At 40.4% G+C, this 27840-nt stretch overlaps 1 protein-coding gene across 2 annotated transcripts; it reads left to right on the top strand.

Annotated features, from left to right (window-relative positions):
• EFCAB14 (EF-hand calcium binding domain 14) lies at positions 1–27583 on the top strand. 2 transcript variants are annotated; one of them, XM_063297890.1, is made up of 11 exons: positions 1–526; positions 2862–3010; positions 4947–5092; positions 6542–6640; positions 7817–7927; positions 8531–8632; positions 9357–9548; positions 12371–12451; positions 14393–14498; positions 15319–15450; positions 25918–27583. In XM_063297890.1, exons 1-11 carry the CDS (start codon positions 294–296, stop codon positions 26091–26093), a joined length of 1527 nt encoding a protein of 508 aa, XP_063153960.1. In that variant the 5' UTR covers positions 1–293; the 3' UTR covers positions 26094–27583. The 2 variants fall into 2 exon arrangements, with proteins under 2 accessions (XP_063153960.1, XP_063153961.1); XM_063297891.1 differs by having other exon boundaries at positions 15322–15450; positions 25918–26661.
• Positions 27584–27840: the final 257 nt, after the last annotated feature.

Here is a 27840-nt window from a genome sequence, read left to right as displayed (position 1 = left end):
TAACAAGTAATGGTTTTGACTCGTGTTGGTCGGTGAGGAGCAGGAGGAAGCGATGGTCTTCCCGCTGCCATGGCTCAGCTTTTTGCGGCGGCAGCTACAGCCGGTGGGAAGGAGAATCGGCCACAAAGGCATCACCGACGCCTGAGAGATCCGCGCCGGCCCTCTTGAGACTCCCGTGTGGGCAGTGAACTTCCGAAACGCTGAAGCTGGCGAGCCAGGGCCCCGAGTTAGGACCCCCTCCTGGGCTGCGGAGCGCGGCTCCCCAGAGCCTTGCCCCGACTCAGCAGAAGAGGATGAAGAAACGCAAGGAGTTGAACGCGCTCATAGGCCTTGGCGGTGGAAACGGCGACCGGGGAAGCGGAAGCGGCGGAGGCGGCCGGCGCAAAAAGAAGCACCCCAGGAAAGGCTCTGCCTCGGGTCATCGGCTGCTCCGCACCGAGTCTGCCGAGAGTAGCACCAGCAGCTCCTCAGATCCGGATTACGGAGACGGATTCGGGCTACCAGGCGCCCGCGCCCGCTTTTCTAAGTAAGACCCGGATAATCCAGAGAAGGGAGGGGTGTGGCTGGGAAGCGGGGGACGCAAGGAACGGGAGCCGAGGACTGTCCGTGGGGTCAGGAGGAGCTGCAGGCCGTGGGTTTAGGTTGGCTGAGAAGCGGGAATGTGACGTTTAGAAATGGAACGGGCTTTAGGGCAAGGGAAGGAACACCGGAAGGGTTTCAGTTTATATACCACTCAGAATTTTGAAGAGGCTGAGCGAACAGGTGTTGGGGGGTAAGGTTGGATTTGGAATGGGTATAATTCAGAAAATGTAGTGGCTGGAATAGCAATATATTTATAGCCTTAGATCTGCTGCTCTGGATTTGTGTTGGACTATAATTCCATCACTTCACCCAATAGCTGCTGTGGATTGATGGTAATTATAGTCTTAACACATTTCGAGGGCATCAAATTGCTAAGCACAGCTGGAACTGAAAACGAATTGCTGCTGGGGAATGACTAGAGTCACAGCAAGATAGTTTGGGGAATTTGCCTTCCCTGACTAGTAACTGGGTGTGTTAATTGTTTAACATGTCCTGGTGTGATCATGTATTAGGCCTAACAATGCAGGTATGGGGAAGGATGCTGCTGCCATTCTTTCTGCTTGAGTATTTTCAGTTTTCAGGAATTGTACTATTGAGTTGATTCCTGAATATGATTTTGTTTGCGGTGGCACATAAACATGCATCAAAGCGTAATCTGGTTTTATTGGCATTTGTTATACATTTGTTTGCTTCTTTGTAATATTTCTGCTTAATGGCCTTGTGGGATAAGGTACTTCTCTCTTCTACTTTCGTTTAACATGTTCTGTAGTGCTTAATAAAAGCATTTGTTTTCTAAAATTTCAGATATAGTTACTTGAAGTAGCATAAATGCAATTAGTTTATATACATATTATTTATGGCTTCTTTGTAGTGAATTGTTATAAACCAATATTAAATACAAGGGATTACTGTAAGGATTTTTCAGTAAGCATTTTCTGATGGACATAAAAATAAAATTTTGATAGCACAGCATGAGCACGTCATGTTGAAAAATGCAGTCTTGGGCATGGTTCATGCTACATATTAAGTCACAATGTTGTATGAACCCAGTGGAATTTACTTGGAGATGGTTTATTTAGATAAATATATGAGCTGTGGGTTAAGGAACAATACTGATTGGATTAAGTTTAAATCAAAGATATAAAAATGAAGTAGTTTCATTGTTAACCCTTATTAAGTGTTTCAGTGTTAACCCTTATTAAAGTAAAGGTAAATGTTAGCAATTCGAAAGCATGCAAATGCCAGTAGATAAATAGGTACCGCTTAGGCGGAAAGGTAATCCTTTAATACATTATATAAAAATGTAACTATTACAAATACTACTGATTTAAATATTATATCCTTGTACAATTATTTTATTATACATGGACTAAGGGAAAAGGGCAGTGAAAAGAATGTGTGAAAACATGAACATCAGAAGATTTGATGTAATTTTCTTACTTTTACTTATTTGAGTTGAATCCTAAAACTGGCTTTAATGCAGAAATACCTTTCAAGAATTCTCCTGACATTTTCCATTTGGTTAAAATAAGAGAGTTTGAATTCTTATGCAGAACATACAGTACTCATTTGCTTTTTCAAAAACTGGCTTAAGAACTCTGAAGGCAGCCTGAGTCTTGTGATACTTTAAAGCAGGGGTTGACAATCTACGCCCTGCAGGTCGGATGTAACCTACCACCCAAAATCATCAGCCCTGTAGTCCCAAAGAGAAATATATCTACCCAGCTCACAGTGGTCCTGAAAAAAGAATTCAAGCTTGTAATTCTATCTCAGGCCTGATGTAGAATGACATATATTTTAATGAATTGAGGAAGCTTGTTCCCTCTCTCAATGCTGTGCATAATTTTATATGCTTCACTCATGTATTCTCATCACCCTTTTTTAAGCTAAAGAATCCCAAATACTCTAGCCTTTTTTTTAATATAGATGTTTGATCTTCCTGATCATTTTGGTTGCCCTGTTCTGCTCTTTTTCCAGCTGTGCTATATTTTTCAAGTACATTGACCAGAACGATACTTGGTATTCCAGATGCAGATATACCATATATTTATACAGGGACAATCCAGTATTGGCAGTTTTATTTTTAATCCCCTTCCTAATTTTTCATAGCATGGAATTTGCCTTTTTCATATTTGCTACACTATGAAAGTACAGTACAAGTACACATTAGAGTTTTTAAAAAAAACCCAGTGCTTCCAATATTGAATTTAGTTGGGTGTCAGTTTAGTGTGATATTTAGCTCTATACATAAATAACCATTTAAAACATTTTTGATGTAGGAGTGACTACCTACGATGCTGCAAACTCTGCTACCCGTTATGTGCTTTTGTCATCCTGGCTGCTTGTGTGGTGGCATGTGTTGGATTGGTGTGGATGCAAGTTGCTCTCAAAGAAGACCTGGATGGATTAAAAGAAAGATTTCGAACCAGTAAGTTCTAACCTCAAATATTTGTCACCTCTGTAATGCTTAATGGGAGGAAATTAGCTTATAGCTTGCCTTTAGCTAACTTGAGTTATGGTGCAAAATCATATGTTCTCACTTTCTTAAGAATATTTCACCAAAAGCAAAAACAAACATGACCTCAAAAAGAAATTTCAAATGCATAGAAGGTAGTACATTTATGCAAACTTACCCTTTCATCAGACAGAATGCTACATAAAGCAAGTAAAAAGTGAATGGATGCAGATTTCAGAGAGCAGCTACATTTTATATTTTCAAAATTGGGATCAGCATTGATCACCTCAGAAATACCTGCAGGTGTCTTGATTATAATCTGAGACAATCACTGCACCAGGGAGAGCCTAATTTGAAAGATTGCTGTCCTCTCCTACATTCTATCTTTGATGTGGACTACGCAGATTTTATATCTTCAATATTGTCAACCTTTTTCCTTCTTCACCTTTCGCCTCCATATTTTTAACATCTTGCCTAATAAAGATACTGAAAGCTTGTGCTTTTTTTGACTTTTGCAATTAAGATATTTTCTGATGTGGATTTTGAAATTAAGAATCAGAGAATGGAAAGGACCTTGGACATTAGGTAATCCACCTCCCTGCCCAGTGAAGGAATGTAGTATTATAGCATCCCTGATAAATGGCCATCTGGCCTCTGTTTAAGCACCTCCAGCAGATGAGAATCATCTACCTCCTAAAACAGTTTGTTCAATTGTTGAACTGCTATTGGAATCTCAGTAATGTCATTTGTAGTTGAGAAATAAAAATTTCCTCTGTTCAGGGGTTGGTGGATTATATCATACTTAATCATAAGAACTTAATAGCGTGAACATAAATGTTTTTATTCGTTAGTGCTAGTGCTTCCTGGTCAATGGCATGGTTAACAGACTTTCCATTTGTGGGTTCCTTATTATTAAGTGCATCTTCTAAAGGTAAAACAAAAGATACTTTTTATTTATTTCTCTCCCACCTTTATTATTTTTATAAATAACTGAAGGTGGCGAATGTACCTCATACTCCTTCCTCCTCCTATTTTCCCCACAACAACAACCCTGTGAGGTGAGTTGGGCTGAGAGAGAGTGACTGGCCCAAGGTCACCCAGCCAGCTTTCATGCCTAAGGTGGGACTAGAACTTTCAGTCTCCTGGTTTCTAGCCCAGCACCTTAACCACTAGACCAAACTGGCTCTTTGCAAAACTAACCAGAAAATAGAGTTGTAAGCAAATAGAAAAACAACTCACGTTTACTAAATATAACCAAGTATTTCTTGGTCATCACTTGTAAGGTGTACTTAGGACTATTTGACGGCAATATATAATAAAGTCTAAATTCCTTATAAATATTTATCAGTTCGTTATTCATTTATTTTTACAACAGCCTGCTTCTATTATCAATGTGCTGTGCTTCAACTTCCATTATTACTAGCAAGCTCCAAGTTACAAGTCAGTTACAGGATAGGAGAGCACAAGCATACCGGCATAGCTATGTTTTACTATTTTATGATGAATCAATACAATAAATGCACTGGGAAGTGTATTTGAAACCTAGAAGAAGATTTTGTTATTTATCTGAATTATACCCTGTTTTTCTACTCTAGCTAGTGTATAAGGCAAAGAAAAACAAAACTTCCAGAATCTAAAATATTAAAGATTAAATTAATACCACAATTAATTAGAGATGGTTCTTTACAAATTTCTAAATGCAAGACAGTGGAGGCCAAATGCAACTCCCATAGCGTGGGAGCAATGCAGGAGAACAGGCTTTTGAGACGGGGAATATCTTCAAATGGATTTTTGCAGATACATAATGGGAGGCATGGCCTCTTAGATATTCAGAGCCATTTAGAGCTTTAAAGAAACTATTCAAATATTTTCAGATTTGTTAAGTATTAAATTTAATTTTCTATTTTAGTGGAATCTAATCAAAAAACCTCATTCCAAGAAATTCCTAGAATGACTGAAGACCTCCTTAACAAAGAAAAGGAATTGGAAAAGATTAAGAATGGAGATTTGGGGATAAACAAAATATGGGTAAACATCACTGAAATAAGCAAACAGGTAAAGTGAGCCAGCATTTGTTCAAGGAAGGTTGTACCAAAAATAGTTTTAAATACACACTATTAATCACTCAGTTTAGTCAGTGAATATTAAATTCATATATAAATGCTACTGAAAATGTTCTGTATTGTGCAATAGAATGTCCAACCATTGCTTTTTGTTTGTTTGTTTGTTTGAGTCAGTCTTGACTCCTGGCAACTGCCTTGGCTAGTCCCTGCAGTCGTCTTGGCAAGAGTTTTGGAAGTGGTTTGCCATTGCCTTCTTCCTAGGGCCAAGAGAGAGTGACCAATCCAAAGTCATTCTCCCTAAAATGGGACTAGAACTCGCAGTCTTCCAGTTTCTAGTTTGGTGCATTAACCACTACAGTAAATTGTCTCTCATCCAACCAAATTGGGCATGCTCAGGTAACCTGACAAGCCATCAGCATGACTTATTGGCAAGTTCACCTGCTGACCTTGATTTTTTAGCAAGTATAGCTGGAAAGGAGGGGTCAGGGCAGTATTGAGGAGAAGATGAACAAAGGAAGGGAACATTATCAGTGAAGCAGACAAATGATTTCTCATTAGGGTTGGGGAAAGAAGAAGGAAGGATTGTACAAAATCTTGAGTTAAGGACAACCTAACTGTGGTTTCCCTGTTCTATAGCAAAGTTATTGGGAAAATCCCTATTTATTTCACTTCTGTAGAATCAAGTGTGTGATAAATTATATAAGTTACTGGAATTAAGGGTTTGAGAAACACCAGTTAAATAAAATCTGCTTGAGAAGCAACAAAGCAGGCTTATCTGTACAGTATGGAGTATGAAGTTTCTTAGCTTGCTTTATTATTTGGATTTTTAAGGTATAATATTATCAACAGTACACTGAAAAACTCAGATTATCTCATATGTATTAGATTTCAGTGTGTTCTTGATCCACCAGAATATTTGGTAAGTTGCTTCTCAGTACTTCCATCACAGAACTGGGCTTTTTGAAGGACAATTCAGGATGAAACTGGTCTGTACACAGAGCCCTTTCATTATTTTTATTGCCACACAAATGGGTAACTTTCTCAGGAATAGTGTTCGTTTTGTTGTCGTGGACTACTTCTGTGTAAATGTATAAGAAATGGAGTAATTCTCCATCATGTCTTTTTCTTTGTGCTTATATAAACATTTGAAACTGCATGGTATTTAGTGACTGGGTCCATGTTTCCACCTAAGACTGGGTTTGTTTGGTTTATTGAATAAATCACAATTGGTTTGTTGTTCACACAACATACTAAAGCGAAAACCAGTCAAACCACATTATCCCTTAGCAAAATGTGTGAACTTTTTGTCTGAATTCAACAATAACACATTCTTACATTATCTGAATTCCTTTCTTCTTTATGTTTAGATTTATCTGTAATCTTTACAAGAGAAAGGATGAAAACTTGTACTATAAAGTCATTCTTTCATTTGTGGTTGCAGATATCTTTGTTGATGTTGGCAGTAAATCATCTCAAAACAAATATTAAATCTGCTTCTGATTTGATTAATCTTCCTGGTACAGTAGAAGAGCTTCAGAAAGTATGTATTACATTGAATACTTTTATATGCTTAGAATTCTTTGTGCTATGTGTGCTTGACAAATAGAGTTGTATTTTCATTTAATCCTTCCTAGTAGTAAACTGTATTTATTTTACTGTGTTTTTATCCCTCTCTTTATTTGAAAATGTATTAAGAAGCCCATAAAAACTTATTTGTAAATCTATTGAAATCCTGCTTTCCAGTTAATGTGATTAGACCATGAAAAATGGTATCTTTCACCAATGATATAAATCACTTGTAGGGAGAATATAGGTGGCAGTTAGTAATGGTGATTTAAGTGTCATTGCAGTATTGAGGCCCAGTAGTAAAACTGGACATAACTAATGTCTTCAGAATAGTTTGTCCCTATAAGATTACAACCAACATTATGCTGGCTTGTACGGAAGTAAGCTCCTTTCTCCATATGCAAGCTAAGTGCATTACTACCGACAGGTTATATTTCCAGCACTTTTTACGTTTTCCCTATAATTCAGAAAGGTAGTTTTCAGCGTATGTGGTGATATTTTCATTGGGCAAAATTGCTATAAATGTTTATACCCTGTTGCATGCTTTTCTGGGGGGAGTACACATCTAATTAGTTTTGAAGAAAATGATGCAAATTCTAAAGATGACTTATAAACTAATCTGCAAAGTGTTTACATATGTTTCCAGTAGAACTGATAATACTATGGGGTTGGATTTCTAAACACTTCTTCAAATATCTGTTTGTATGTTTTTCTCCAAATAGGAAACCTGTTTATCCTAGGATGTATCTTTTCTTGCATATCCATGCATGTTGAATGATGATGCAATTGTCAGTCTTTCTCATTGTGTATGGCAATACAAATGATGTTTTCTGGTTGCACGTATATACTACCACATACATTGTATGCATGTTTTAATGTGGAAGTGATTTTGGTGGAGCAATACAAAATAGTTTATTGCATCTACAGACCTGATTCCATATTCTTCAAATGTGGTATAAATTCCCAGTTACTTATATCCAAGAAAATAAATTGTTATTCATACGGCAGTACATGAGATTTGTTAGCATACATTCTTTGTGTTTACTGTAACAAATTAAAATAATCCTTCATTGGAATAAACAAATTTGAATTTCAATTAGTCTATCAATGGATGTCTGACGCTAAAATTTACTGTTGATTTTTTTTCTAGAGTGTTGCTACTATAGGTAGCACGGTAACTAGTGTTCATCATGATGTTGAGACCATGCAAGCAGCAATTGAAGAGCACAAGAGAACTCTAGAAACTCTCCAGAAAGAAATAGTAAGGATGTATACAGATTTCACAAGAGTACATTGTAGAGCAAATCCTGTAAAAATTGCACATTTGGTATGCAATTTGAAAATAAAAGTGGCCTAAGCTTTTTTCTATTTTCTTATTTAAAAAAAAAACCCTAAATGGTTTTATTAAGAAAACTGATTTTATAGTTTATTATTTTAAATGGACAGGGTTTCATATTCTTTTATGTTTGTTAAACTTTATCAGGTCTTAAAACCATTTTAAATTTGTAAACTCTATAATCAGATTTGTAGATATTGGCTGTTTATTGCAGAGGGAGACATTTTAATGTTAACATCACATTTTTAGGCAGTTGGTTATCCAGATGCTTCAAGTTTCTGGCTGTACCTCTGCAACATATCCTCATTCATATAATATACATTAAAGTATATGCAAACTTAACATCAAGTAAAGCAAATGCCAGTATTTTATGGCTGCTTTTAAAACACTTATGTCTTCTTACTGCTTTCTTCTCCTTTAATTATTTGCAGAATTTAAATAGCTTGTTATGGAGAAGTGTTATGCTGATGGCTTATGAATATTCAAATAGTGATAACTGGTTTGAACATGTCTTTTAATATATTTCAGAATGAACACACAGAAGATGTTGGACAAAAACATTTACCTTCCTTTTCCTCCTCTTCTGTCCCTCAGATAAATGAAAAGAATATGACAGACAGTTGTAAACAGGTGCTGCTTTTTCGCTTTTAAAGGCTTTGGAAATCAGTATTTCAAAACTATTATGTAAAAATAAAGCCAGGGAAGCTTTGCATTGTTATACTCCTTAGTCAGTATTACTTTTGGAGCATAAGCGCTGATGTTGATAGTGCATCTAGAATGTGCATCTACTGCATATAGAATGAGAAGTTAAGAAGCTGCTGTTGTTGCTTCTCATGCATTTGTCCTATAATCTTCAAGAGTAGTTGCAACAAGAACATCACATCCACAAGGCATCGCATCCACAATTTAAATAGAAAAAAGATGCAGTTTCTATAAATAATTACTGAACGTTGAAACACCCCAAGTACCTGACAGTTACTGAATTAGTCTTTCTGTCTTCTAGATTGAGTAATAATTAATTTAAATATCAAGAAAAAATATGTTCATAAAATTACAGTGGCATTCTAAATGTTTAATGATTGTGCAAAATCCATAGCCGTCACTGAAGATGGCCTGTGTCAGAAAAGGGGTACATGGAATATACCTCTAACTATCATTCTACTTCCACATCTCAAGATATTTTTTTAGGCAGACTGCACTCCTTTGATAGGAGTTTGTTCTGTTGAACTTGAAAGGGCTATGTGGAACAGTTTACAATGCACTAGATTAATTAAGATTATGTTCTGCTTATTTTCAGTGATTATGTTGCACTGCTTTTACATTCAAGTAATAGAATTGTTTTTGTGTCAAACAGGATAACCAATATCTACATATTTCTATAGAGGAGATAAACTCTACCATAATGTTACATCAGAAATTGAATGATTTAAAATTTTTCAATCTGGATTCCACAGTCACCAATTTAAGCCGTAGAGTTACTTCATTAGAAAATCATATGTTCGTTGTGAATAAACTGGAAAATCGAAAGAACCTTACCTTTGGTATGGTAAGTGTCTAGCAATTTTGAGAATTAAACACTTGCAATATGTCAATTGTGCAATACAGTAAGTGAACTGACATAAGGAAGAGCAGTGAATGTCTGTATTAGGTAAAACTAGTGCTAAATATATTGTTGCTTGAGTGTAATTAATATTTCATGGTATATAGATTTTAACCCTTAGAAGAGTTTCTTGACTGAAATGTTCTACTTCATTCTTGACATTACTACTATTTGCTTGCATAGCTACTGTGGCCTGTGATAACAATAAAGACCATCATGTTTTTACCATCCATAAAAATTATGCTTCAGTTTTAATAATTAAATTGCAAGATTATATGGTAACAGTAACATCTCTTGCAAAGAAAGCTCTTCCTTGAATCAGTGTTTGCTGAAGAATTTTGAATGATCTCTTGTAATGACTGTCAGTTAAAATCCTGTACTGTAGTAAAATATTAAACAACTAAAATGGGGGCTGGGACTTCCACAAGTTTGGCTCCAAACATCTTCCATCTTTTATTATTAAAATAATGCTTCCCAAATCCCATGCCCAAATATTGCAGAAATTATCAGGAAGGTCACCTTTTATTATCTGGACATGACCTTCCTGATAATTTCTGCAATATTTGGGCATGGGATTTGGGAAGCATTATTTTTGCCTATATAACAATTTGGCTGGTCAGCAGAGAGAAGAGTAATGAATTTATCCCTGTTTTAAAACTGAAATACTGGAGAGGAAGGCCTACAGTAAAGTATTGCAACGTGATGTCCTCAAGATATATTTCACTACAGGTAGTCCTTGCTTAATGTCCATTTATTAAGTGACCATTCAAAGCAACAACGTCACTGTAAAAAATGGACTTGCGTCCAGTCCTTGAACTTACAACTGTTGCAATGCCCCTGTAGTCACATGATAAAAATTCGGGCCCACCCATGTTTATGATGCCACCCTGCCATCGCCACCCCCAGCTGACCTTTCTTTCTGCCTTCTTCCTTGGTGTGATCATCCTGTTCTTGCTGTGCTAGAGTGGCTGGAGCTTCACGCCACAGGGCTGGGACTGCATGTCATGGAGGCAGGGGCTGCAGCTGGGATGGCTGGGGCTTCGCACTGCAGTGCTGAGACAGCTGCATCTGGGGCGGCTGAGGCTTCATGCTGTGATGCTAGGGCAGCTGCAACTGGGGCTTTGCGGCGCTGGGGTGGCTATGGCTGGGGCAGCTGGCCGTGTCACAGGGCTTGAGCAGTGCTTGGTGGCGGCGGTGGTACAAGCAGCACCAGGGCTGAAGTAGTGATCCAGGGCAGTGGGGGCAGGCTAAGACTGCTGAAGGCCTCAGGCCTCTACTTCAGCCTCAGCGCTGCCACCACCGCCAAGGAGTACCACTGTGCAGGCCGGATGAAAGGGCAGAGATTGGGGGGTGATAGGCAGTGAGGGGGGGGGGAGTTGAAGAGGAGGCAGTCTCTTACCTTGGAAGAACTGTGGCTCAGGGCTGGGAGGGACCAAGCTGAGAATAGCTTACACTGGGGTGGGTCCTTGCCTAACAACCATTTTCGCTTAGCGATGGCAACAGGGACTGCCAGAACTGCTGTTGCTAAGTGGGGCAGCCACATGATGTCTCGTTGCTTAGCAACAGAGTTGCCAGTCCCAATTGTGGTAGTTAAGTGAGGACTACCTGCAATGCTCTCATCATTGCAAGCCACATGACTAGGTCTGACAAATCAGGGCTGCAAAAATCCAGGTGACCATATGTTGGAGAGGTAGAGTTTTCTGTATTTTGTTTCTGCCATCTGGTGGTTGTCTGGATTTTTGCAGCCTAAATATTGTAGCTGTCATGAGTACTGTAGCTCTGACCATAACTGTACTTCTTGAAGACAATGTGAGTTTCCCAAGACATCTGGAAGATATCAAGCTGTTGAAAGCTGGATTAGAGAAAATATAAATCAGTAAGCATTTTGAGATGTGCTATAATTGAACAAGTTCCTATGTAGCAAGGTAATTAGCTATATTTTAAAAAATTAAATGTGGCTATATAGAGTCTGAGCATCTACTATGTAACTTATTAATTCATCAGCAATTCTGCCTTTTTCAGCTGCAAATATGGAACTGGGAATCACCTAGTGGTCCTAATTAAGATACTGCTTTTCTGTTTTAGCAGTAATACGCAACAAGTGATTTAGGGCTCCTAAATCCTGCTTGCTGCAATATGAAGCCACCCCAGTAACCGTTTGTAAAGGACATGTCTTCATGACGTTGCCTCTATCTTAATACCCACTGTTGAGGCAGTTGGTCTGAGGTGTTCAGGCATGGAGTATGTGGAGGAGAATCCTTTGAAGATGTACAGTATTTATGGTCAATGATCTGCTGTGGGTCTGCCTGTTCTGTGATGTTTTGGTTGCGAGGGAGATCTGGAACCCTGGCTTTGGCAACCACTTTATTCAATAGTATTTTAAAGGGAATATTAAGCTATGGCCACTGCTTATATAGCCAAGAGCCCTCTGCCATTTAACACCTGATTCACACAGACCAAAATCCCTTTCTCAAACTGCATCTGGGTTGCAGATAGCCGCATGACCACTAAGTGGCAGGCAAAAGAGAAAGGAACCTCTAAGGCTATGCTGCCATCTAGTAGTTGAAAAGTTGATGATCCTTTGGTGAAAAATTAGAGAGCAATTTGGTTGAATAGCACACCTAGAGTATACAGGATGGTGTGTGTATGTGAGTGAGCAACCACATTTTAAGATTTTGGATGATCAGCCTGCAGTTGTAATAGGGTTTATGCCACCTTTGACATACTAAATTATATTTTAGAAGTCACAAGGAAATTGTCTCTTGCAGGTGGGTAACCTAACTACCTCGGTAAATATGGAAAGTGAATCAAGAAATGAAACTACTGCTGAAAAAGTACAAAATATGGAGGTAAGTCTTGGAGAACCATAGTGAAGGTGATTTTTTTAAAGCTACCTTGAAATATGCTGCATTTTAATTACTGCATTGAAGGTTCTGTCATAATTTTTTACATAGTCTTCCTGACTTTGAGGATAAGAGGAGCAAGGTAACAAACTCAGCTGAAAAGAGAGAACAGTTGAGCTTCCTATCCCTAATGTATAAATTTTCCTCCATCTGCATTTTGTAAAAACAAAAATCCTATATGACTGAAATGCTGAGAAGACTACATTGGTTTGGTCTTGAAAATAATACTTTCATTTGAGAAAGCCATCGTTAATGAAAATGATCTGTTAAAGATACTGTGAGGGTAGAAGGCATACAGATTCTTGATAAAAGGGAGTGACATTTTTAAAAAATCCACAAAATACTTTTTATTCCAACTTTTTGCATTCAAGTAGAATCTTGTTTTTCACAAATTTCCGTTAAGACATGATACACTGCATTGAACAACTAAGCTGTTTGACCATGTTTATGTTGCTGCAGGCATTTGAACTGGCTAAGGGTATTTTAATTTGGTTATTAGGAATTACAGAAAACTAGGTCTTATCAAAGACTAACTATTAGGATATCAAAATATTTCTATTCCTTTAGTTCTCACCAGATCATCTTCTCATTAAAATTAACAGATTAAAAGCTCTTAAGGATAAACTATATTGCGGTGAATTTTTGTTTCTTCTTTATAAATCTACCCACAAAGAAGAAATTCCATTGCTGCATTAGAAATAAAATGGAAGAAAGTGAAATTATGTCTTGGCGCTTTTACAGTAGTTGATACTAAATGCATACCTGGCCCAGTGGTGACAAAACACAGTATGCAGTTTCATTTATTCACCCATGTTGAGTTCTGTTTAACCCACTTAAAAGTGTAAAGGACTCTTGAGAACAGGTTTTTGTGTCTTCTCTTTTATTTGGGAAAATAAAGCATTTTTTCAAACATTTCAAAACTTTAATTATATGTTCAGCAATTGATTGAACTGAGTTTGGCTGTTACCATTTAAAGCTGAAAGTTTGTAACTCTTTTTTTTCTAAAATACATTAAAATATAATAAAACATTAATCTATGGGGCATTAGAACATCATTTCAACTTTCATCTTAGTTCAGAGGCCTTAGATACAATCTCTTGTTTCAAAGGAAAACATGCCTTTAAAGAAGATACATTCACAAGACAAAATATTCTCAAAAACTTTCTCAATAAATCAGCTTTCTGTTCCTAAAGAAGATAATTCTCATGCTGTAAAACTACTCAGGTTATTTTATGCTGTAGCTAATTACTACTTAAAGTAATTAATGAAACTAGAATTTAGTCACAATTGTTTTGAAGATTATGAGAAATTATTTGTAGAGTAATATTACAGCTGATTGCTAGAACCAGTGAATAACATTTTAGTTTTGAGATTTGAAAAAAGAATGCCAATTCCTTTGTCAGCAAATCAGGCATTACTATGTATTCATATCAATCATGGTTTGATAAATTCTGTATAGAATCATGTGTAAAAGAAGTACTACAGAGAATCATTTTAATTCGGTCTATTCAACTCCTAGATAAAACTACAACTTGGTATGATGATGCCTAAAAGTAGTTGTGTTTCTTAGGAGTTAAGAGAAAATTAAGTTGTGGTGGGTTTTGACATTGCCAGTTCCTTTTTCAATGTAGATAGTTCTGAAACCATCATAATACATTAAAGTGTTTGCGGTCACAATATTCTCATAGGAAAAGAATTACATGAATATTTATTTATTTATTTATTTATCTATCAATCAATCAAATTGGTCGCCGCCCGTCTCCTCCCACCAGAGGGACTATCTGCTAGAAACATCTAAACTGCGTAGTGTAATTTGTATTAACTACAGATCAGAGTAGAACAAACAGGGTTTCTTTAGAGTTTTTTTTTCCTATTGGCAATCTACAGAAAATAGAAAATGGAGAATCTCAGGTATCCAAACTAAGAGAGAAGCTGCAGTTGATTAATGCTCTGTCAAGCAAGTCAGATAGTGACCGATCTGAAGCACTTAAAGGTAAAAGTCTTATATAAATGTCATATTGCATATTGTATTAGAATATCAAACTAATTTCATTTTATTATGCTTTAACTACTAACATACTTTAACGAATTGTTACATGTTTCCAAACCCATACCTGGAAGCATGAGGATCTGTTTACTGGCTAGCATTTGTATTCAAGCTTCCAAACTAAATCTTGCGGTTGTCATATTTCATAGAATTGAACATATTTTCAGAATTTATGTATTTGTCAGTTCCCACTTGGGACCACTCTTGAAAATCATCTAGAAGCTGGAGAATGTGGCAACTTGCATGCAATTCAAGGTGCTGGTTATCACCTTTAAAATCCTATATGGTTTGGAGCTTGGTTATCTGCAAGATGGAGTCTGGGTCACCTAAGATGGGCCTGCTCAGAGTCCCCATTTGTCATGAGATAAAACAGAAGGGAACTTATTTATGGTATCTATTGATTTTTACTGTAGTATCTATATTGTCTGATGATGATGTACACTGGTTACTGCTGCATGATTGAAGTAGTATAAAATCATTTGAAATAAATAAAACTGCTTTATACATGCACAGAAGCATTTATATCTCTTTTACTCTGATGATCTGATTAAAATCTGATTCTTACTTTCTTCAGAAGGCAGTCAGTCTACATGTTTATTATTTACTTTTGTATTAGCTAAAGTGGAATATACTGGAAATCTGCTAAGATTTCTTGTTTGTGATTGCTGTATACCATCTAAATATAGTCCCTCTCCCCTATCTTGAGGCATAATATTTACTATTATCAAATAAGAAAAAGTATAACTACTGTAAAATTACTTGACAGTAGAAAATTCACAGAGCATCGCATCAGAGCCTACAAAACTTCCAAGAATTTCTTCAAGATCACTTGGCAATAATTTTGAGGGAAGTCGACACCCAAGGAGCTTGTCCTTACCTGGGATATCCAACATAGAAGGTAAAGTTAAGGTTTTTGGACATGGGGAAAAAAAGTGTTTTGTGTGCAACAAACAACAGGATCCTAGAAACTAATGTACTTGGATAAATAGATGTCAAAGGGTTGTCTTTACAAATGTAAGTAGGGAGGCTACACTTAGAAATGACAAAATGAATGAACATTTAAGGATTGATCTATGATGGTCAACATTATTCACTTGATTGTGTATAAATCAGAAAGGACAAATAACTGCTAGTTTCAGGTGGGTTGAGCAGGCTTGGGGTTAGAGAGATACTTAATCTCATAGTTGATACATGCCTTTGAAGTTACTTGTAGTCTTAATAGCTTCAAAAAATAAGACTTTAATTTAGATCATCATGTTGGCAAAAAGGGTTTAATTCCTGCTTTACACTAAAGAATGTTCAAACTATCGAACAGTGGCATTTATTTCACATGCCAGTAAGGTAATGCTTAAGATCCTGCAAGGTAGACTTCAGCAATTCATGGAGCGAGAATTGCCAGGTGTGCAAGCTGGGTTTAGAAAAGGCAGAGGAACTAGGGACCAAATTGCCAATATCCGCTGGATAATGGAAAAAGCCAGGGAGTTTCAGAAAAACATCTATGTCTGTTTTATTGACTATTCTAAAGCCTTTGACTGTGTGGACCATAACAAATTGTGGCAAGTTCTTAGCGGTACGGGGATACCAAGTCATCTTGTCTGCCTCCTGAGGAATCTGTATAACGACCAAGTAGCAACAGTAAGAACAGACCATGGAACAACGGACTGGTTTAAGATTGGGAAAGGACTATGGCAGGGCTGTATACTCTCACCCTACCTATTCAACTTGTACGCAGAACACATCATGCGACGTGCTGGGCTTGAGGAATCCAAGGCTGGGGTTAAAATCGCTGGAAGAAACATTAACAATCTCAGATATGCAGATGATACCACTCTGATGGCTGAAAGCGAAGAGGAACTGAGGAGCCTTATGATGAAGGTGAAAGAAGAAAGTGCAAAAGCTGGCTTGTAGCTAAACCTGAAAAAAACCAAGATTATGGCAACCAGTTTGATTGATAACTGGCAAATAGAGGGAGAAAATGTAGAGGCAGTGAAAGACTTTGTATTTGTAGGTGCAAAGATTACTGCAGATGCTGACCAGTCAGGAAATCAGAAGATGTTTAATCCTTGGGAGAAGAGCAATGACAAATCTCAATAAAATAGTTAAGAGCAGAGACATCACACTGACAACAAAGGTCTGCATAGTTAAAGCAATGGTATTCCCCGTAGTAACATATGGCTGTGAGAGCTGGACCATAAGGAAGGCTGAGAGAAGGAAGATCAATGCTTTGGAACTGTGGTGTTGGAGGAAAATTCTGAGAGTGCCTTGGACTGCAAGAAGATCAAACCAGTCCATACTCCAGGAAATAAAGCCAGACTGCTCACTTGAGGGAATGATATTAAAGGCAAAACTGAAATACTTTGGCCACAGAATGAGAAGACAGGACACCCTGGAGAAGATGCTGATGCTGGGGAAAGTGGAAGGCAAAAGGAAGAGGGGCTGACCAAGGGCAAGATGGATAGATGATATATTAGAGGTGACAGACTTGTCACCGGGGGAGCCGGGGGTGTTGACGACCGACAGGAAGCTCTGGCATGGGCTGGTCCATGAAGTCACAAGAGCCTGAAGAGACTGAACGAATAAACAACAGGATCCCCATGTCCTCATTATCCCTTGGTTTTCTTAAATATTTTGTATTGTGTTATTGCCACAGGTCATTGAATTGAAAATGTTGAAGTAACAAAAGAAATATTCTGAACATGGCTAAAATGTTTAAAAGTAATATAAAATGGGCTAATATACTACAGTCTACCCTGAATACTTGAAGCAAATAATCAGCGGTATTGAATCAGATGACATGCTTTAATTAACATTTGATAACTATTTCCATATGTTTAATGCTGCTTTTCCTAGTTTAATGCATGCATATGGTTATTGTTTTTGGGTCAGTTCAGACATAATGATTTTCCATAGTTTAGTAAACTATGGAAATCCAAGATGGCGGTCGGGAGCAGACGCTGACTGCTGCCGCTCCTAACCTCCCAGATTTGCGGAATTTTGGGGCTTTTTTGGCTCTTTTGGCCTGATTGTCAACCCCCCGCCCTGTTATTGAATGGGTTGAGGCTGAGGAGAGTAGCCTGGGCATAAAATCTGCAGTCTCCCAGCCTGGACTTTTAATACCTTGGACCGCCGTTTTGGACTGAGCGGTGAGCTGCGGTGTGTCTCAGGAGGTCCCAGTAGGTCCGGCAGGTCCAGCGATAGACTCTGTGACCTGGGGGGCTGGAACCGGGCGGTGCGACGGGCTGGACAGGCTGGGCGACACGACAGCCCCGACAGCGCGGAGGTGTGGCCTGGGCATCTCCCTGGTTCCTGGTGAGGCTCGGCGGCTGTGCTCGGCGCTTGGTGAGACTTGGTGGATGCCAGCACAGTGAAGGAGCCTTGGGGTCACAGTGACTTTGCGGCTTGTGGTGAGGAGCGGTGGGCCTGGTGCTTTTCCTGGGCCCTAGTCCCGGGCAGCGAGGCTGGGCCCTGGCAGTGGCTGGTGGAGTGGCAGGCTGGCAGAGCGACGAGCCCTTGATGGGACAGCCAGGCCTTGGTAGAGCGGCAGATTTCAGAGCAGTGGATTCCGTGCCAGAGCCTCCTGGTGGAAAACTTTGGTGGGGAGGCAGCGGGCCTTATAGTCCCAGGCCCCTTACTGAAGTCCTTTAGATGGGAAATCCCTTAGATGGGGAAGTAGTCTAGAGTGTGGGTGCAGGTCATCCCCCAACCTGCCCAGAGACGGCAGGCAGCTAAGAGGGTACCTCCAGTGTGTGTTTGGTACTCCCCTCCGAGGGTGAGAGATTTGGCAAGGGGTGGTCCAGAGTTGTGTGCCTGTGTATGAGAGTGTGAGAGAGTGTTTACCCCCTGTGGGAGAGACGGGGGGGTTAGGAATGGGTGGGTGCTCCCCATTGACCAGTGAGAGAGGCTGAGGGGGGCACAGGGAGGGTGTGAGGAGCTTTGGCTAGACTCCCGCAGCGCCGAGAGTGTGAGCTGGTGCGCTGTGGGGCCGGCCACTGCCCGGCTGTTGATTGAGTTTTGAGGATGTGTGAGTGGAGGAGGAGACCCTTATTCCCATCCAGGGTTTCTGGAGGTCTGGGAGTGGAGGCAACCAGGCCTGGAAATTCTGGGGGCCTTAGCGTGGGGTGTACCATTGAGGTGGTGACGGGTCGGGGATGTTATGACGGGAACTGGAGGGCAGGCCATCTTCGGGGAAGCCGCCCCCGGTGTCTGCTACTGGTGGCGTGCTCCGGCCCTCCGAGTTCAGACCCAGGCCCTGGACAGCAGATCCTTGAGGGCCCTGGTCTCCGGCTGCTACTGCTACAACAAAGCCCCCCTCATATGCAATTTGATCGCAGAGGAGGGGGCAGACCTGGCGTGTATCACCAAGACCTGGCTGGGCTCAGAAGGTGGGGTAGCCCTTTCGGAAATGTGCCCAGCTGGGATTCAGGTGTGGCACCAGCTGAGATACCAGGGTAGGGGAGGAGGGGTGGCTGTTGTCATCTGAGAGTCTCTGATGGCCTTCAGGGGCCCTTCCCCACAAGTGGCCGGGTGTGAGACCCTGTTCTTCAAGTTGGGTTCCCGAGAACAGTTGGGAGTACTGCTACTGTACCAGGCTCCCTGCTGCGTAGCAACCTCCCTGCCTGAGCTGCTGGAGGTCGTCTCGGGTCTGGTGGTGGAGTTCCTCAGACCTATGGTTCTGGGGGACTTCAATCTGCCTTCCCTGGGGCGTGCCTCGGAGGCAGCTCGGGTGTTCACGGCTACCATGGCAGCCATGGGCCTGTCCCAGATTATCCGGGACCCGACTCGAGACAATGGTCTCACTCTGGACTTGGTTTTCTTGTCGGAGCAGTGGCAACGTAATCTGAGGGGAGAGCCGCATCTATCCCCATTGTCATGGTCAGATCACGCCCCGGTGGCCCTGAGATTTGTTGCAGAATGCTTGGAAAGCCTTTAGCCCAGGAGAGGTCAAAAAAGTCACACACCAAGCATTTCTATAAAAATAATTTATTTACAGAAAACAAAAACAAAAGCAAAACATTTAAAGGACCTAGCTCCCTTTTTGGAGCAAGCCTTGCTGAGCTACATTTCCAGCAGAGAGAAAAAGAAGAAGCGAGAAGACAAGTCCGGGCAGGATTCTCCCCTCCCCCAGGCTATTTGCATGAAGCACGTGAGAGGAGACAATCACTTGCAACCTTTCACCCGGCCAAATGATTAGGTATAATAGTAGCTTAATCTGTTAGTAGGGAAACCTTAACACTCCCCTTTTTACACTACAGATTAAGATGCAAACCAATCTTCTCTGACTTTATATGTCTTTCCATTCACATTACCATTATCTCCCCTTTGGTTTAACAGAAAGCTACCATTCTTCTTCCTGTGTTTTTCCAAACCTAGGTAATTGGTCACAACTCCAAGGCTTTTTTAATATGAAATGGCTTTTCATGCAGGCTTCAAAATCAAGCCTTTGTTTTTCTGTTGATGTGAATAGCAGCAAATCATCAACATAAATGCACAGATACATATAGCCTTGTTTGTCCTTCTTCATATATACACAGGGATCTGCTTTTCCTTTTTCAAAACCAAAATTCTGCAGTTTTTCATCTACTTTTTGGTTCCAGGATCTAGCAGCTTGTTTTAACCCATAGATTGACTTCTGCAGTTCACAGACTAGATTCTCCCCTTTTTCATAGCCAGGGGGTTGCTGCATGTATAATCTGTGGTCTAAATCACCATAGAGAAATGCAGTTTGAATGTCATAGTGGTTAACTGACATTCCTTTGAGTGCAGCAACTTTTAACAGTAATCTAATTGATTCACCTTTAGTAACTGGTGCAAAAGTCTTGTCAAAGTCTAAATCTTTCCTTTGAGTGAACCCTTTTGCAACCAACCTTGCTTTATATTTTTGGATTTTGCCATCAGCATCCCTTTTCAGTTTGAAAACCCACCTACAACCCAGACAGCGTTCATTGGGAGGTAGATTTACCAGTTTCCATGTTTTATTTTCTTTCAAGGATGCTAATTCCTGTTGCATGGCAGAATGCCAATTTTGTGCAATCTCAGGTGGTAAAGCATTCACTTGTTCTAAAGACTCAGGTTCTGTGAATATGTGAAAAGCCTTTACTGTTTCAGCCTGAAAACGTGATGGAGGAACGCCTTTATTACTCCTCTGAGATCTGCGAGGTAATACAGGGCTTAAATTTTGACTCCTATCACTTTCCTGAGAAGCATCTATCTCATCAGACAGATCTTCAATTTGCTTTTCTGGTTTAATGTCCTCATCAGGCAAAAGATCACCATCAGCAAGTCCTTGCTGTTCTCTTGTGGTGGTCAGTTCAACTGGAGAGCTAGAATTTAATCTCCCCCAGTTTTGTTCAGCAAAAGAAGCGCTTTTGCTAATTATTAATTTCTCTCCCATTATGAACCTGTAGCTCCTCTGGCTTTGTTCATAGCCAACAAAGATGGCTTTCTTTGTTGTGGGGCCTCCTTTCCTTCTCTGCTGTTTTGGAATGTGAACCCATGCAGTGCTACCAAACACTCTAAGATGGCTTACCTTTGGTTTCACACCATAAAACAAATGGAATGGAGTGTCCTGAATCATAGAGTTATACAACCTGTTCTGAACATAACAAGCAGTCGATAAAGCTTCTCCCCAGAACTTAAAACATAATCGTGAATCTTTTAACATGCATTCCATCGCATTTTGCAAGGTTCTGCCCTTTCTTTCAGCAACACCATTTTGCTGAGGGGTGTACGGGTTAGAAAGAATTTGTTCTATCCCTTTTTCCACTAGGAACCTTCTGAATTTGTGAGAAAGGTATTCTCCTCCTCTATCACATTGGAGTGCAGATACAGGCCTAGGGAATTTTCCATTTGCCCATGTCACAAAACTTTTAAATTTCTCAAATGCCTCATCTTTATGTTTTAAGATGTAGATAAATGTGTATCTTGAGAAATCATCAATGATGGTCATTGCATACCTTGCTTGTCCAAGACTTGGAGCAAAAGGACCAATAATATCAGAGTGTACAATTTCCAAAGGTCTAGTTGTAACTCTGTCACTGTGCTTACTCACAGGAGCTTTTAGTGTTTTGCATTCTTTGCAAACTACACAATCTAAGTATTTATCACAGGGTTTTATCTTTAGGTCAGCACACAGCTGTGGCATTTGTGCTATATACTTGATATTAGCATGACCAAATCTCCTGTGCATCAGGTGTACACATTGGTCATGATATGGTGTGTTGCCAACTGCAGCCTTGCAGCTTGGCTTCCTTGCATTTTGCACAATGTACAAGGAGTCTTTTAACATACCAGTAGCACACAATTTCCCATTTTTACGTATCTCACAACCATTTTTCTTAAATGTTATGATATACCCTGTTGCAGCCAATTGTGCCACAGATAAAAGGTTTGATTGTAAATTTGGCACATACAACACACCTTTTACAGTTTCTCCTAAGCAGGATAAATACAAGTCACCTTGTCCCATAATTTTGGTCACAGACCCATCAGCCAAAGATACACTTTGTCTTTCAGTTTTAGACAGTGACACAAAAGAGCTTTTACAATTACATAAATGACAACTGGCCCCAGAATCTAACACCCATACATCAGAATTACCCTTCTCAGCAACCTGTGTAATTTGGGTTGTCTGAAGAGCCTTCTTCTGTGTTGCCCTTGTGTTCTTCTGCTCTGTCTTTCTACCCTTGGGTCTCATGGCACAGTCTCTTTGCAAATGTCCAGCTGAACCACAAGTGAAGCATCGCTGGCTTGCTAGCGCTGTGGCCTCAGTTTCCTTTCCCTTCTTTTCCCTCATTTTCTGGTCTTGCAGCTTTCCAGAAGAGATGGGGGGGGATCTTTCCTCTCTCTTCTCCCATTCAGCGAGTAAGCGCTGTGTAACATACGATGGGGTGAGGTCTGCTTCAGGCATAGCCTCCAGGGTACAAATCAGCGTGTCCCACGTTGCATTTAGTGAGGACAGGAGGATGTAGGATTTTGTGAGAGGTGTAAATTCCATTCCTCTCTCCTGCAACTCAACAAACAGCTGCTGAATAAAATGCAGGTGCTCAGGAAGGCTTTCTCCTTCTGCAAGGTAGGCTCTGTACAGCTTTTTCGTCAGAGTAACTTTACTCCCTGCTGTTGCCTTTACATATAAGTCTCTCAAAGCGTCCCAAAGTTGCTTTGCAGACTGCATGCCTCGCACGTGGACTAGCTGATTGTCCTCAACTCCCAGGATAATGGTGGCTCTAGCCCGCTCATCCTGTCTCAGCCATTCAGCATTGGGATTTTGGGGGGTTTGCTCACCAATTGGCAGCCAAAGATTCTCTCTGCGAAGATACATCTCCATCTTCAGGGCCCAATTCAAATAGTTGGTCTCTGATAGGCGCTCCAGAGGCATCGCTGAGGACTGGGAGGTAGCCATGGCTTCTTCCTTCTTTTGCAAGTCACCTCAGCTAGCTTCTAAGTCCTGCAGACCGGCAGTTGCTGGAAAATCTCCAGGTGGCTCCAAAGAAAATCTTCACAGGTCTTTGCTACCTGCCTTTAAATTGTGCATGAGGTGTGGAGTTGATCTCTCTTTTCTCTCTGGGTTTTACTGGGCTGTTTACTGGGCCCATAACCTGTTGCAGAATGCTTGGAAAGCCTTTAGCCCAGGAGAGGTCAAAAAAGTCACACACCAAGCATTTCTATAAAAATAATTTATTTACAGAAAACAAAAACAAAAGCAAAACATTTAAAGGACCTAGCTCCCTTTTTGGAGCAAGCCTTGCTGAGCTACATTTCCAGCAGAGAGAAAAAGAAGAAGCGAGAAGACAAGTCCGGGCAGGATTCTCCCCTCCCCCAGGCTATTTGCATGAAGCACGTGAGAGGAGACAATCACTTGCAACCTTTCACCCGGCCAAATGATTAGGTATAATAGTAGCTTAATCTGTTAGTAGGGAAACCTTAACAAGATTCTCCTATGCCGCCCCCCTCCGCAGGGAGGCAGGACCCATTCGGTTGGTCCCCCCCTGGCGACTTGGGGAAGGTGGGCCCAGTGACCTACCTACAGGGCTGTGCGGAAGAGTTTTCTGAGCACCTGCAGGATAAAATCACTCAGATCCAGTCCAAGTTGGACTCCATGCGTGAAGCAGGGTTGGAGGAGATGCCGAGGGAACGTTTTAGCCTTGTTATCTGGGAGCAGTTTGATCCTGTTGGACCCGAGGAACTGGACAGGATCCTCCAGATTGTGAATGCCACCACCTGTCATTTAGACCCATGCCCCTCCTGGCTGGTGAAGGCAGCTCGGGAGGTGATGTGTGGTTGGGTCCAAGCGATGGTAAATACATCCTTGAGTGAGGGGGTGTTCCCGGTTGCCTTTAAAGAGGCACTGGTGCACCCCCTCCTCAAGAAGCCATCGCTGGACCCAACTGTGTTGGACAATTTTCGTCCAGTCTCCCACCTCCCCTTTTTGGGGAAGGTGGTTGAGAAGGTGGTGTTGCAACTCCAGAGGGTCCTGGATAAAACGGATTATCTGGACCCCTTTCAGTCAGGTTTCAGGCCAGGATATGGGACAGAAACTGCATTGGTTGCACTTATGGATGATCTCTGGCGAGAGCGGGATGGAGGCAGTGAATCCATCCTTGCTCTCCTTGACCTCTCTGCGGCTTTTGATACCATCGACCATGGTATCCTTTTGGGAAGGCTCAGTTAGTTGGGGGTGGGTGGCGTAGTTCTGCACTGGTTCACCTCCTTCCTCCAGGGCCAGTCCCAGTCGGTGGTGATAGGAGAGGAGAGATCCGACCCTCGACCCCTCCATTGTGGGGTTCTCTCTCCTTTCTTATTTAACATCTACATGAAACCACTGGGTGAGATCATCCGTCACCATGGGATGAGGTATCATCAGTATGCCGATGATACCCAATTATACATCTCCCTCCCGGGTGAGGTAAGTTATGCAGTGACTGCCCTTTCTCAGTGCCTGGGGGCTGTGGGGGTCTGGATGGGGAACAACAGGCTTCAACTGAACTCTGGTAAGACGGAGTGGCTGTGGATTGATGGCGCTTCATCTTCCGGGAAATTGTCATCCTTAGTTCTGGATGGGGTTGCACTGCCCCAGACAGACTCAGTGCATAATCAGGGGGTTCTCCTGGACTCACAACTCCTGCTCAAAGAGCAGGCGGCAGTCGTGGCCAGGAAGGCCTTTGCACAACTTTGGGTTGTGCACCAGTTACGCCCATTCCTGGAACGAGAAGCCCTCCGAACAGTCACTCACGCCCTGGTCATCTCCCATATAGACTACTGCAATGCACTCTACATGGGGCTACCCTTGAAGAGTATCCGGAAGCTTCAGCTGGTCCAGAATGCTGCTGCGTGGGCCATTTTTGGTGCCCCTGGTTCAGCACATATAACATCGTTGGTGTGCGAGCTACACTGGGTGCCAGTTTGCTTCTGGGTCCAATTCAAGGTGTTGGTTATCACCTTTAAAACCCTACATGGCATGGGACCAGGTTACCTGAGGGACCGTCTCATCCCCATTACATCGGCCCGCCCCACCCGATCATCCAGAGAGGGCATGTTGCGGACCCCGTCTGTAAGAGAATTTCATCTGGCGGGGTCCAAGAAACGGGCCTTCTCTGCAGTGGCCCCCGCCCTCTGGAACATCTTGCCCCCGGAGGTGAGGCAGGCCCCCTCACTCCTGACCTTCCGGAAGGCCCTGAAGACTTGGTTCTGCCGTCTCGCCTGGGGCGGGAAAGTGAATAACCATTCTTGGGGGTTGCTCGCATCCTAGATTCCCTCCCACCAGCTTGGATTTTATACCTTCTTGGATTTCATATTTATTTATTGTATTTTATAATAATTCTGATGTTGTTTTTATGAGATTTTAATGTTTATATTTGGAGCCTGATTTTATTGTAAACCTCCCAGAGTCCCTCTTTTGGGGGAGATGGGCGGTAAGTAAATTTGAATGAATGAATGAATAAATTAAATAAATAAATAAACAAACTGAAAATGAGGTTGCATTCTGATCTCACACCATTTCTTTTTCCATTACAAAGCAACATTGGTGTTTCTTGTTAATCAACCATGATTAACTGAACTGGGAAACTATAGTTTTATACTTCCTAGACATACTATGAAAGTAGCTTTTGTTTAGTAAGACAGTACTAAACCACATTTTCTGAATTGCAGATGAATGAGATACTCTAGTTAAATAATCCATGGTAGAAGTATCAGTGCTGACAGTAAAGAGGCTGAGTTGGGGGGATATGACACTATTATTGGCACAATAAAGTAATTCCTTAAACTAAACACATTGCAACTGAGTTGTGCAGATCACAAATATTTTGGGTGTTTGAATTCAGGAGAGAGCATGCATGCTTTTTTTATAATTATTTTTTTGTTCTTGCAGATCTTCAGAATTTATTCAGGACTTCTAGCCAAGGCACTAATGGCAAGCTATCATATGAGGACCTGGAAAATTTGGTTGGATCTACAGTGCATGTTCCACAGAGTTTTAAGGAATTTGATGAAGATGGAGATGAAAAATACTCTATATCAGAACTGAAAGTGGCACTGGGTCTATAGTATCTACTTATAAACACAATATTGAAAAACTACAGTAGCAATTAAAAAAAACACCAATTGGATAAGTAAAAGCTACTTCTAGCACTTTTCCAAATGATATGCTAATCCTTGAAATTAATTTAGTGTATCAATTGACACTTTTTAAATTTTCTGTTCTTTGGAAAAATAGTGAAAAGCTTTTATATTTTTATCTGTTGTAACATAAGAGATATTGACCCCTGAAAGTTTTCACAGCTCTGAGGCCCTGATCCAGGGGTAAATAGCCATGCCTAAGTCTGTTTATGCAAATGGGGCCTATTAATAGCAAATACATTATTGCATTGGTTTCAATTCCCATTTTATTTTTCCTGGATCATGGCTCAAGGATTCCATTGCATTGTATTGAATAGTTGTAATGAAAATGGTACTTGCACCTTATGACTAAGAATTTTAGCTCAGAGTTTTTATTTCCCTTATAAGGGAAGATCGTCTTCAAGTTGAAATGTGTGTATATATTGACAAACATGACTTTTATATTTCAGATTTGCCTTAAATTAGTTGCACTTTAGAATAAAACATAAAAATCTGATTTGCAGGATGGAATTTTTCCATTTGTAAATATTTAAAGTAGAATAACCTATACACATTTGGGTCAACTTGGCATTGAAAGTAATCAATATTCCAGTTTGTATTAAGTAGAAGTTGGCAACAGAAAACATTTCTTCCTCCTAGGAATTACACTTGTATGCCACTCCTTTCCTATAGTTGCCTGTGAATCACTGGAGAGTTTTCTGCTATTCAAGGACTAACAGTCACGCCAGACTCTAAAGAAGACTTCAGTTCTTTAAATTGAGATAAAAGACCTTCTGAGAAACAGGTTGTAAGAATAATGATTTCTTCTGCTTTTAAATTGACCACAGATTCAGTTGTTATTTTCAATTACAACCATTTTAGGAAGAGGGATTCTTCCTGCAATGTAGACTAAATATTTACTTTAGCATTTTCCCATTATATTGGTTGATATTTTATTTAATTAATCTCCAATAAAAAGTGGAGATTAAAAGTGGTGTTAATGGTTATTGTAGTGAATATCAGTAATTCTGATACTCTCGACAGAATGAGATGAACAGGACCAAATTACATGTTGTATTAGGTACATATTTGCATTTTCACTCAATAGTTTGCTGTTTTGACATTAATTCCAGTGTGAGGTTCAGATGGATTAGAATTGTGGCGTGAACATGGGGTGGATGGGGTGTTGCAGTTTTCTCCATACTATAGGTAAATCTCCTGCCTTTTAAGTTGCAGTTTGCATCTTAAGGCAGATAGCATTTGAGAAAGATTTTCACTGGGAGCACAACTTCTTCCTACGTACTGTGGTCTATCAAGATTAGTAAGCTTTTGCCTTATTAAAAAAAGACATCTTTGTGAATGTGAAGTCACTTTGGGTCATGTGGCTTGAGCTGTAACTTTGGAAATTCTAAGTATTTTAAGCTGCTGTGTTTTTTGTTGCTGTTGTTCCTGTTATTAAAGAATATCAGGTGTTGGCAGGCAGACAAATGGTAGGATTTCATTTAGTAAATAACAGCAAATAAACATTCTCTGTGTACAGACTACTGAACAAAACACAGCAAGGTCTTCTAATGTGCCATTATGATTGTAAATCTAATTTTAAAATGACATGTTATTTAGAACATCAGAATTGTTCGCTTTTTTTTTTTTTTTTTTACAGCTTTTAGTTTAGTAAATTTAAGTTCTCAGGAACCTT

The sequence above is a fragment of the Candoia aspera genome, chromosome 3 (assembly GCF_035149785.1).
Source record: "Candoia aspera isolate rCanAsp1 chromosome 3, rCanAsp1.hap2, whole genome shotgun sequence".
Lineage (NCBI taxonomy): Eukaryota > Metazoa > Chordata > Lepidosauria > Squamata > Boidae > Candoia > Candoia aspera.
The sequence above is the reverse complement of the archived record's forward strand: the minus strand, read 5'-3'. Positions and strand labels throughout refer to the sequence as shown.

Bases quoted from the DNA above. Each gene is read 5' to 3' on its own strand.
- EFCAB14 (XM_063297890.1), top strand. From the start codon at position 294: ATGAAGAAACGCAAGGAGTTGAACGCGCTCATAGGCCTTGGCGGTGGA. The intron at 7,928-8,530 runs GTAAGGATGTAT...AATATATTTCAG, and splicing joins AAACTCTCCAGAAAGAAATA to AATGAACACACAGAAGATGT. The intron at 12,452-14,392 runs GTAAGTCTTGGA...GGCAATCTACAG, and splicing joins AAAAAGTACAAAATATGGAG to AAAATAGAAAATGGAGAATC.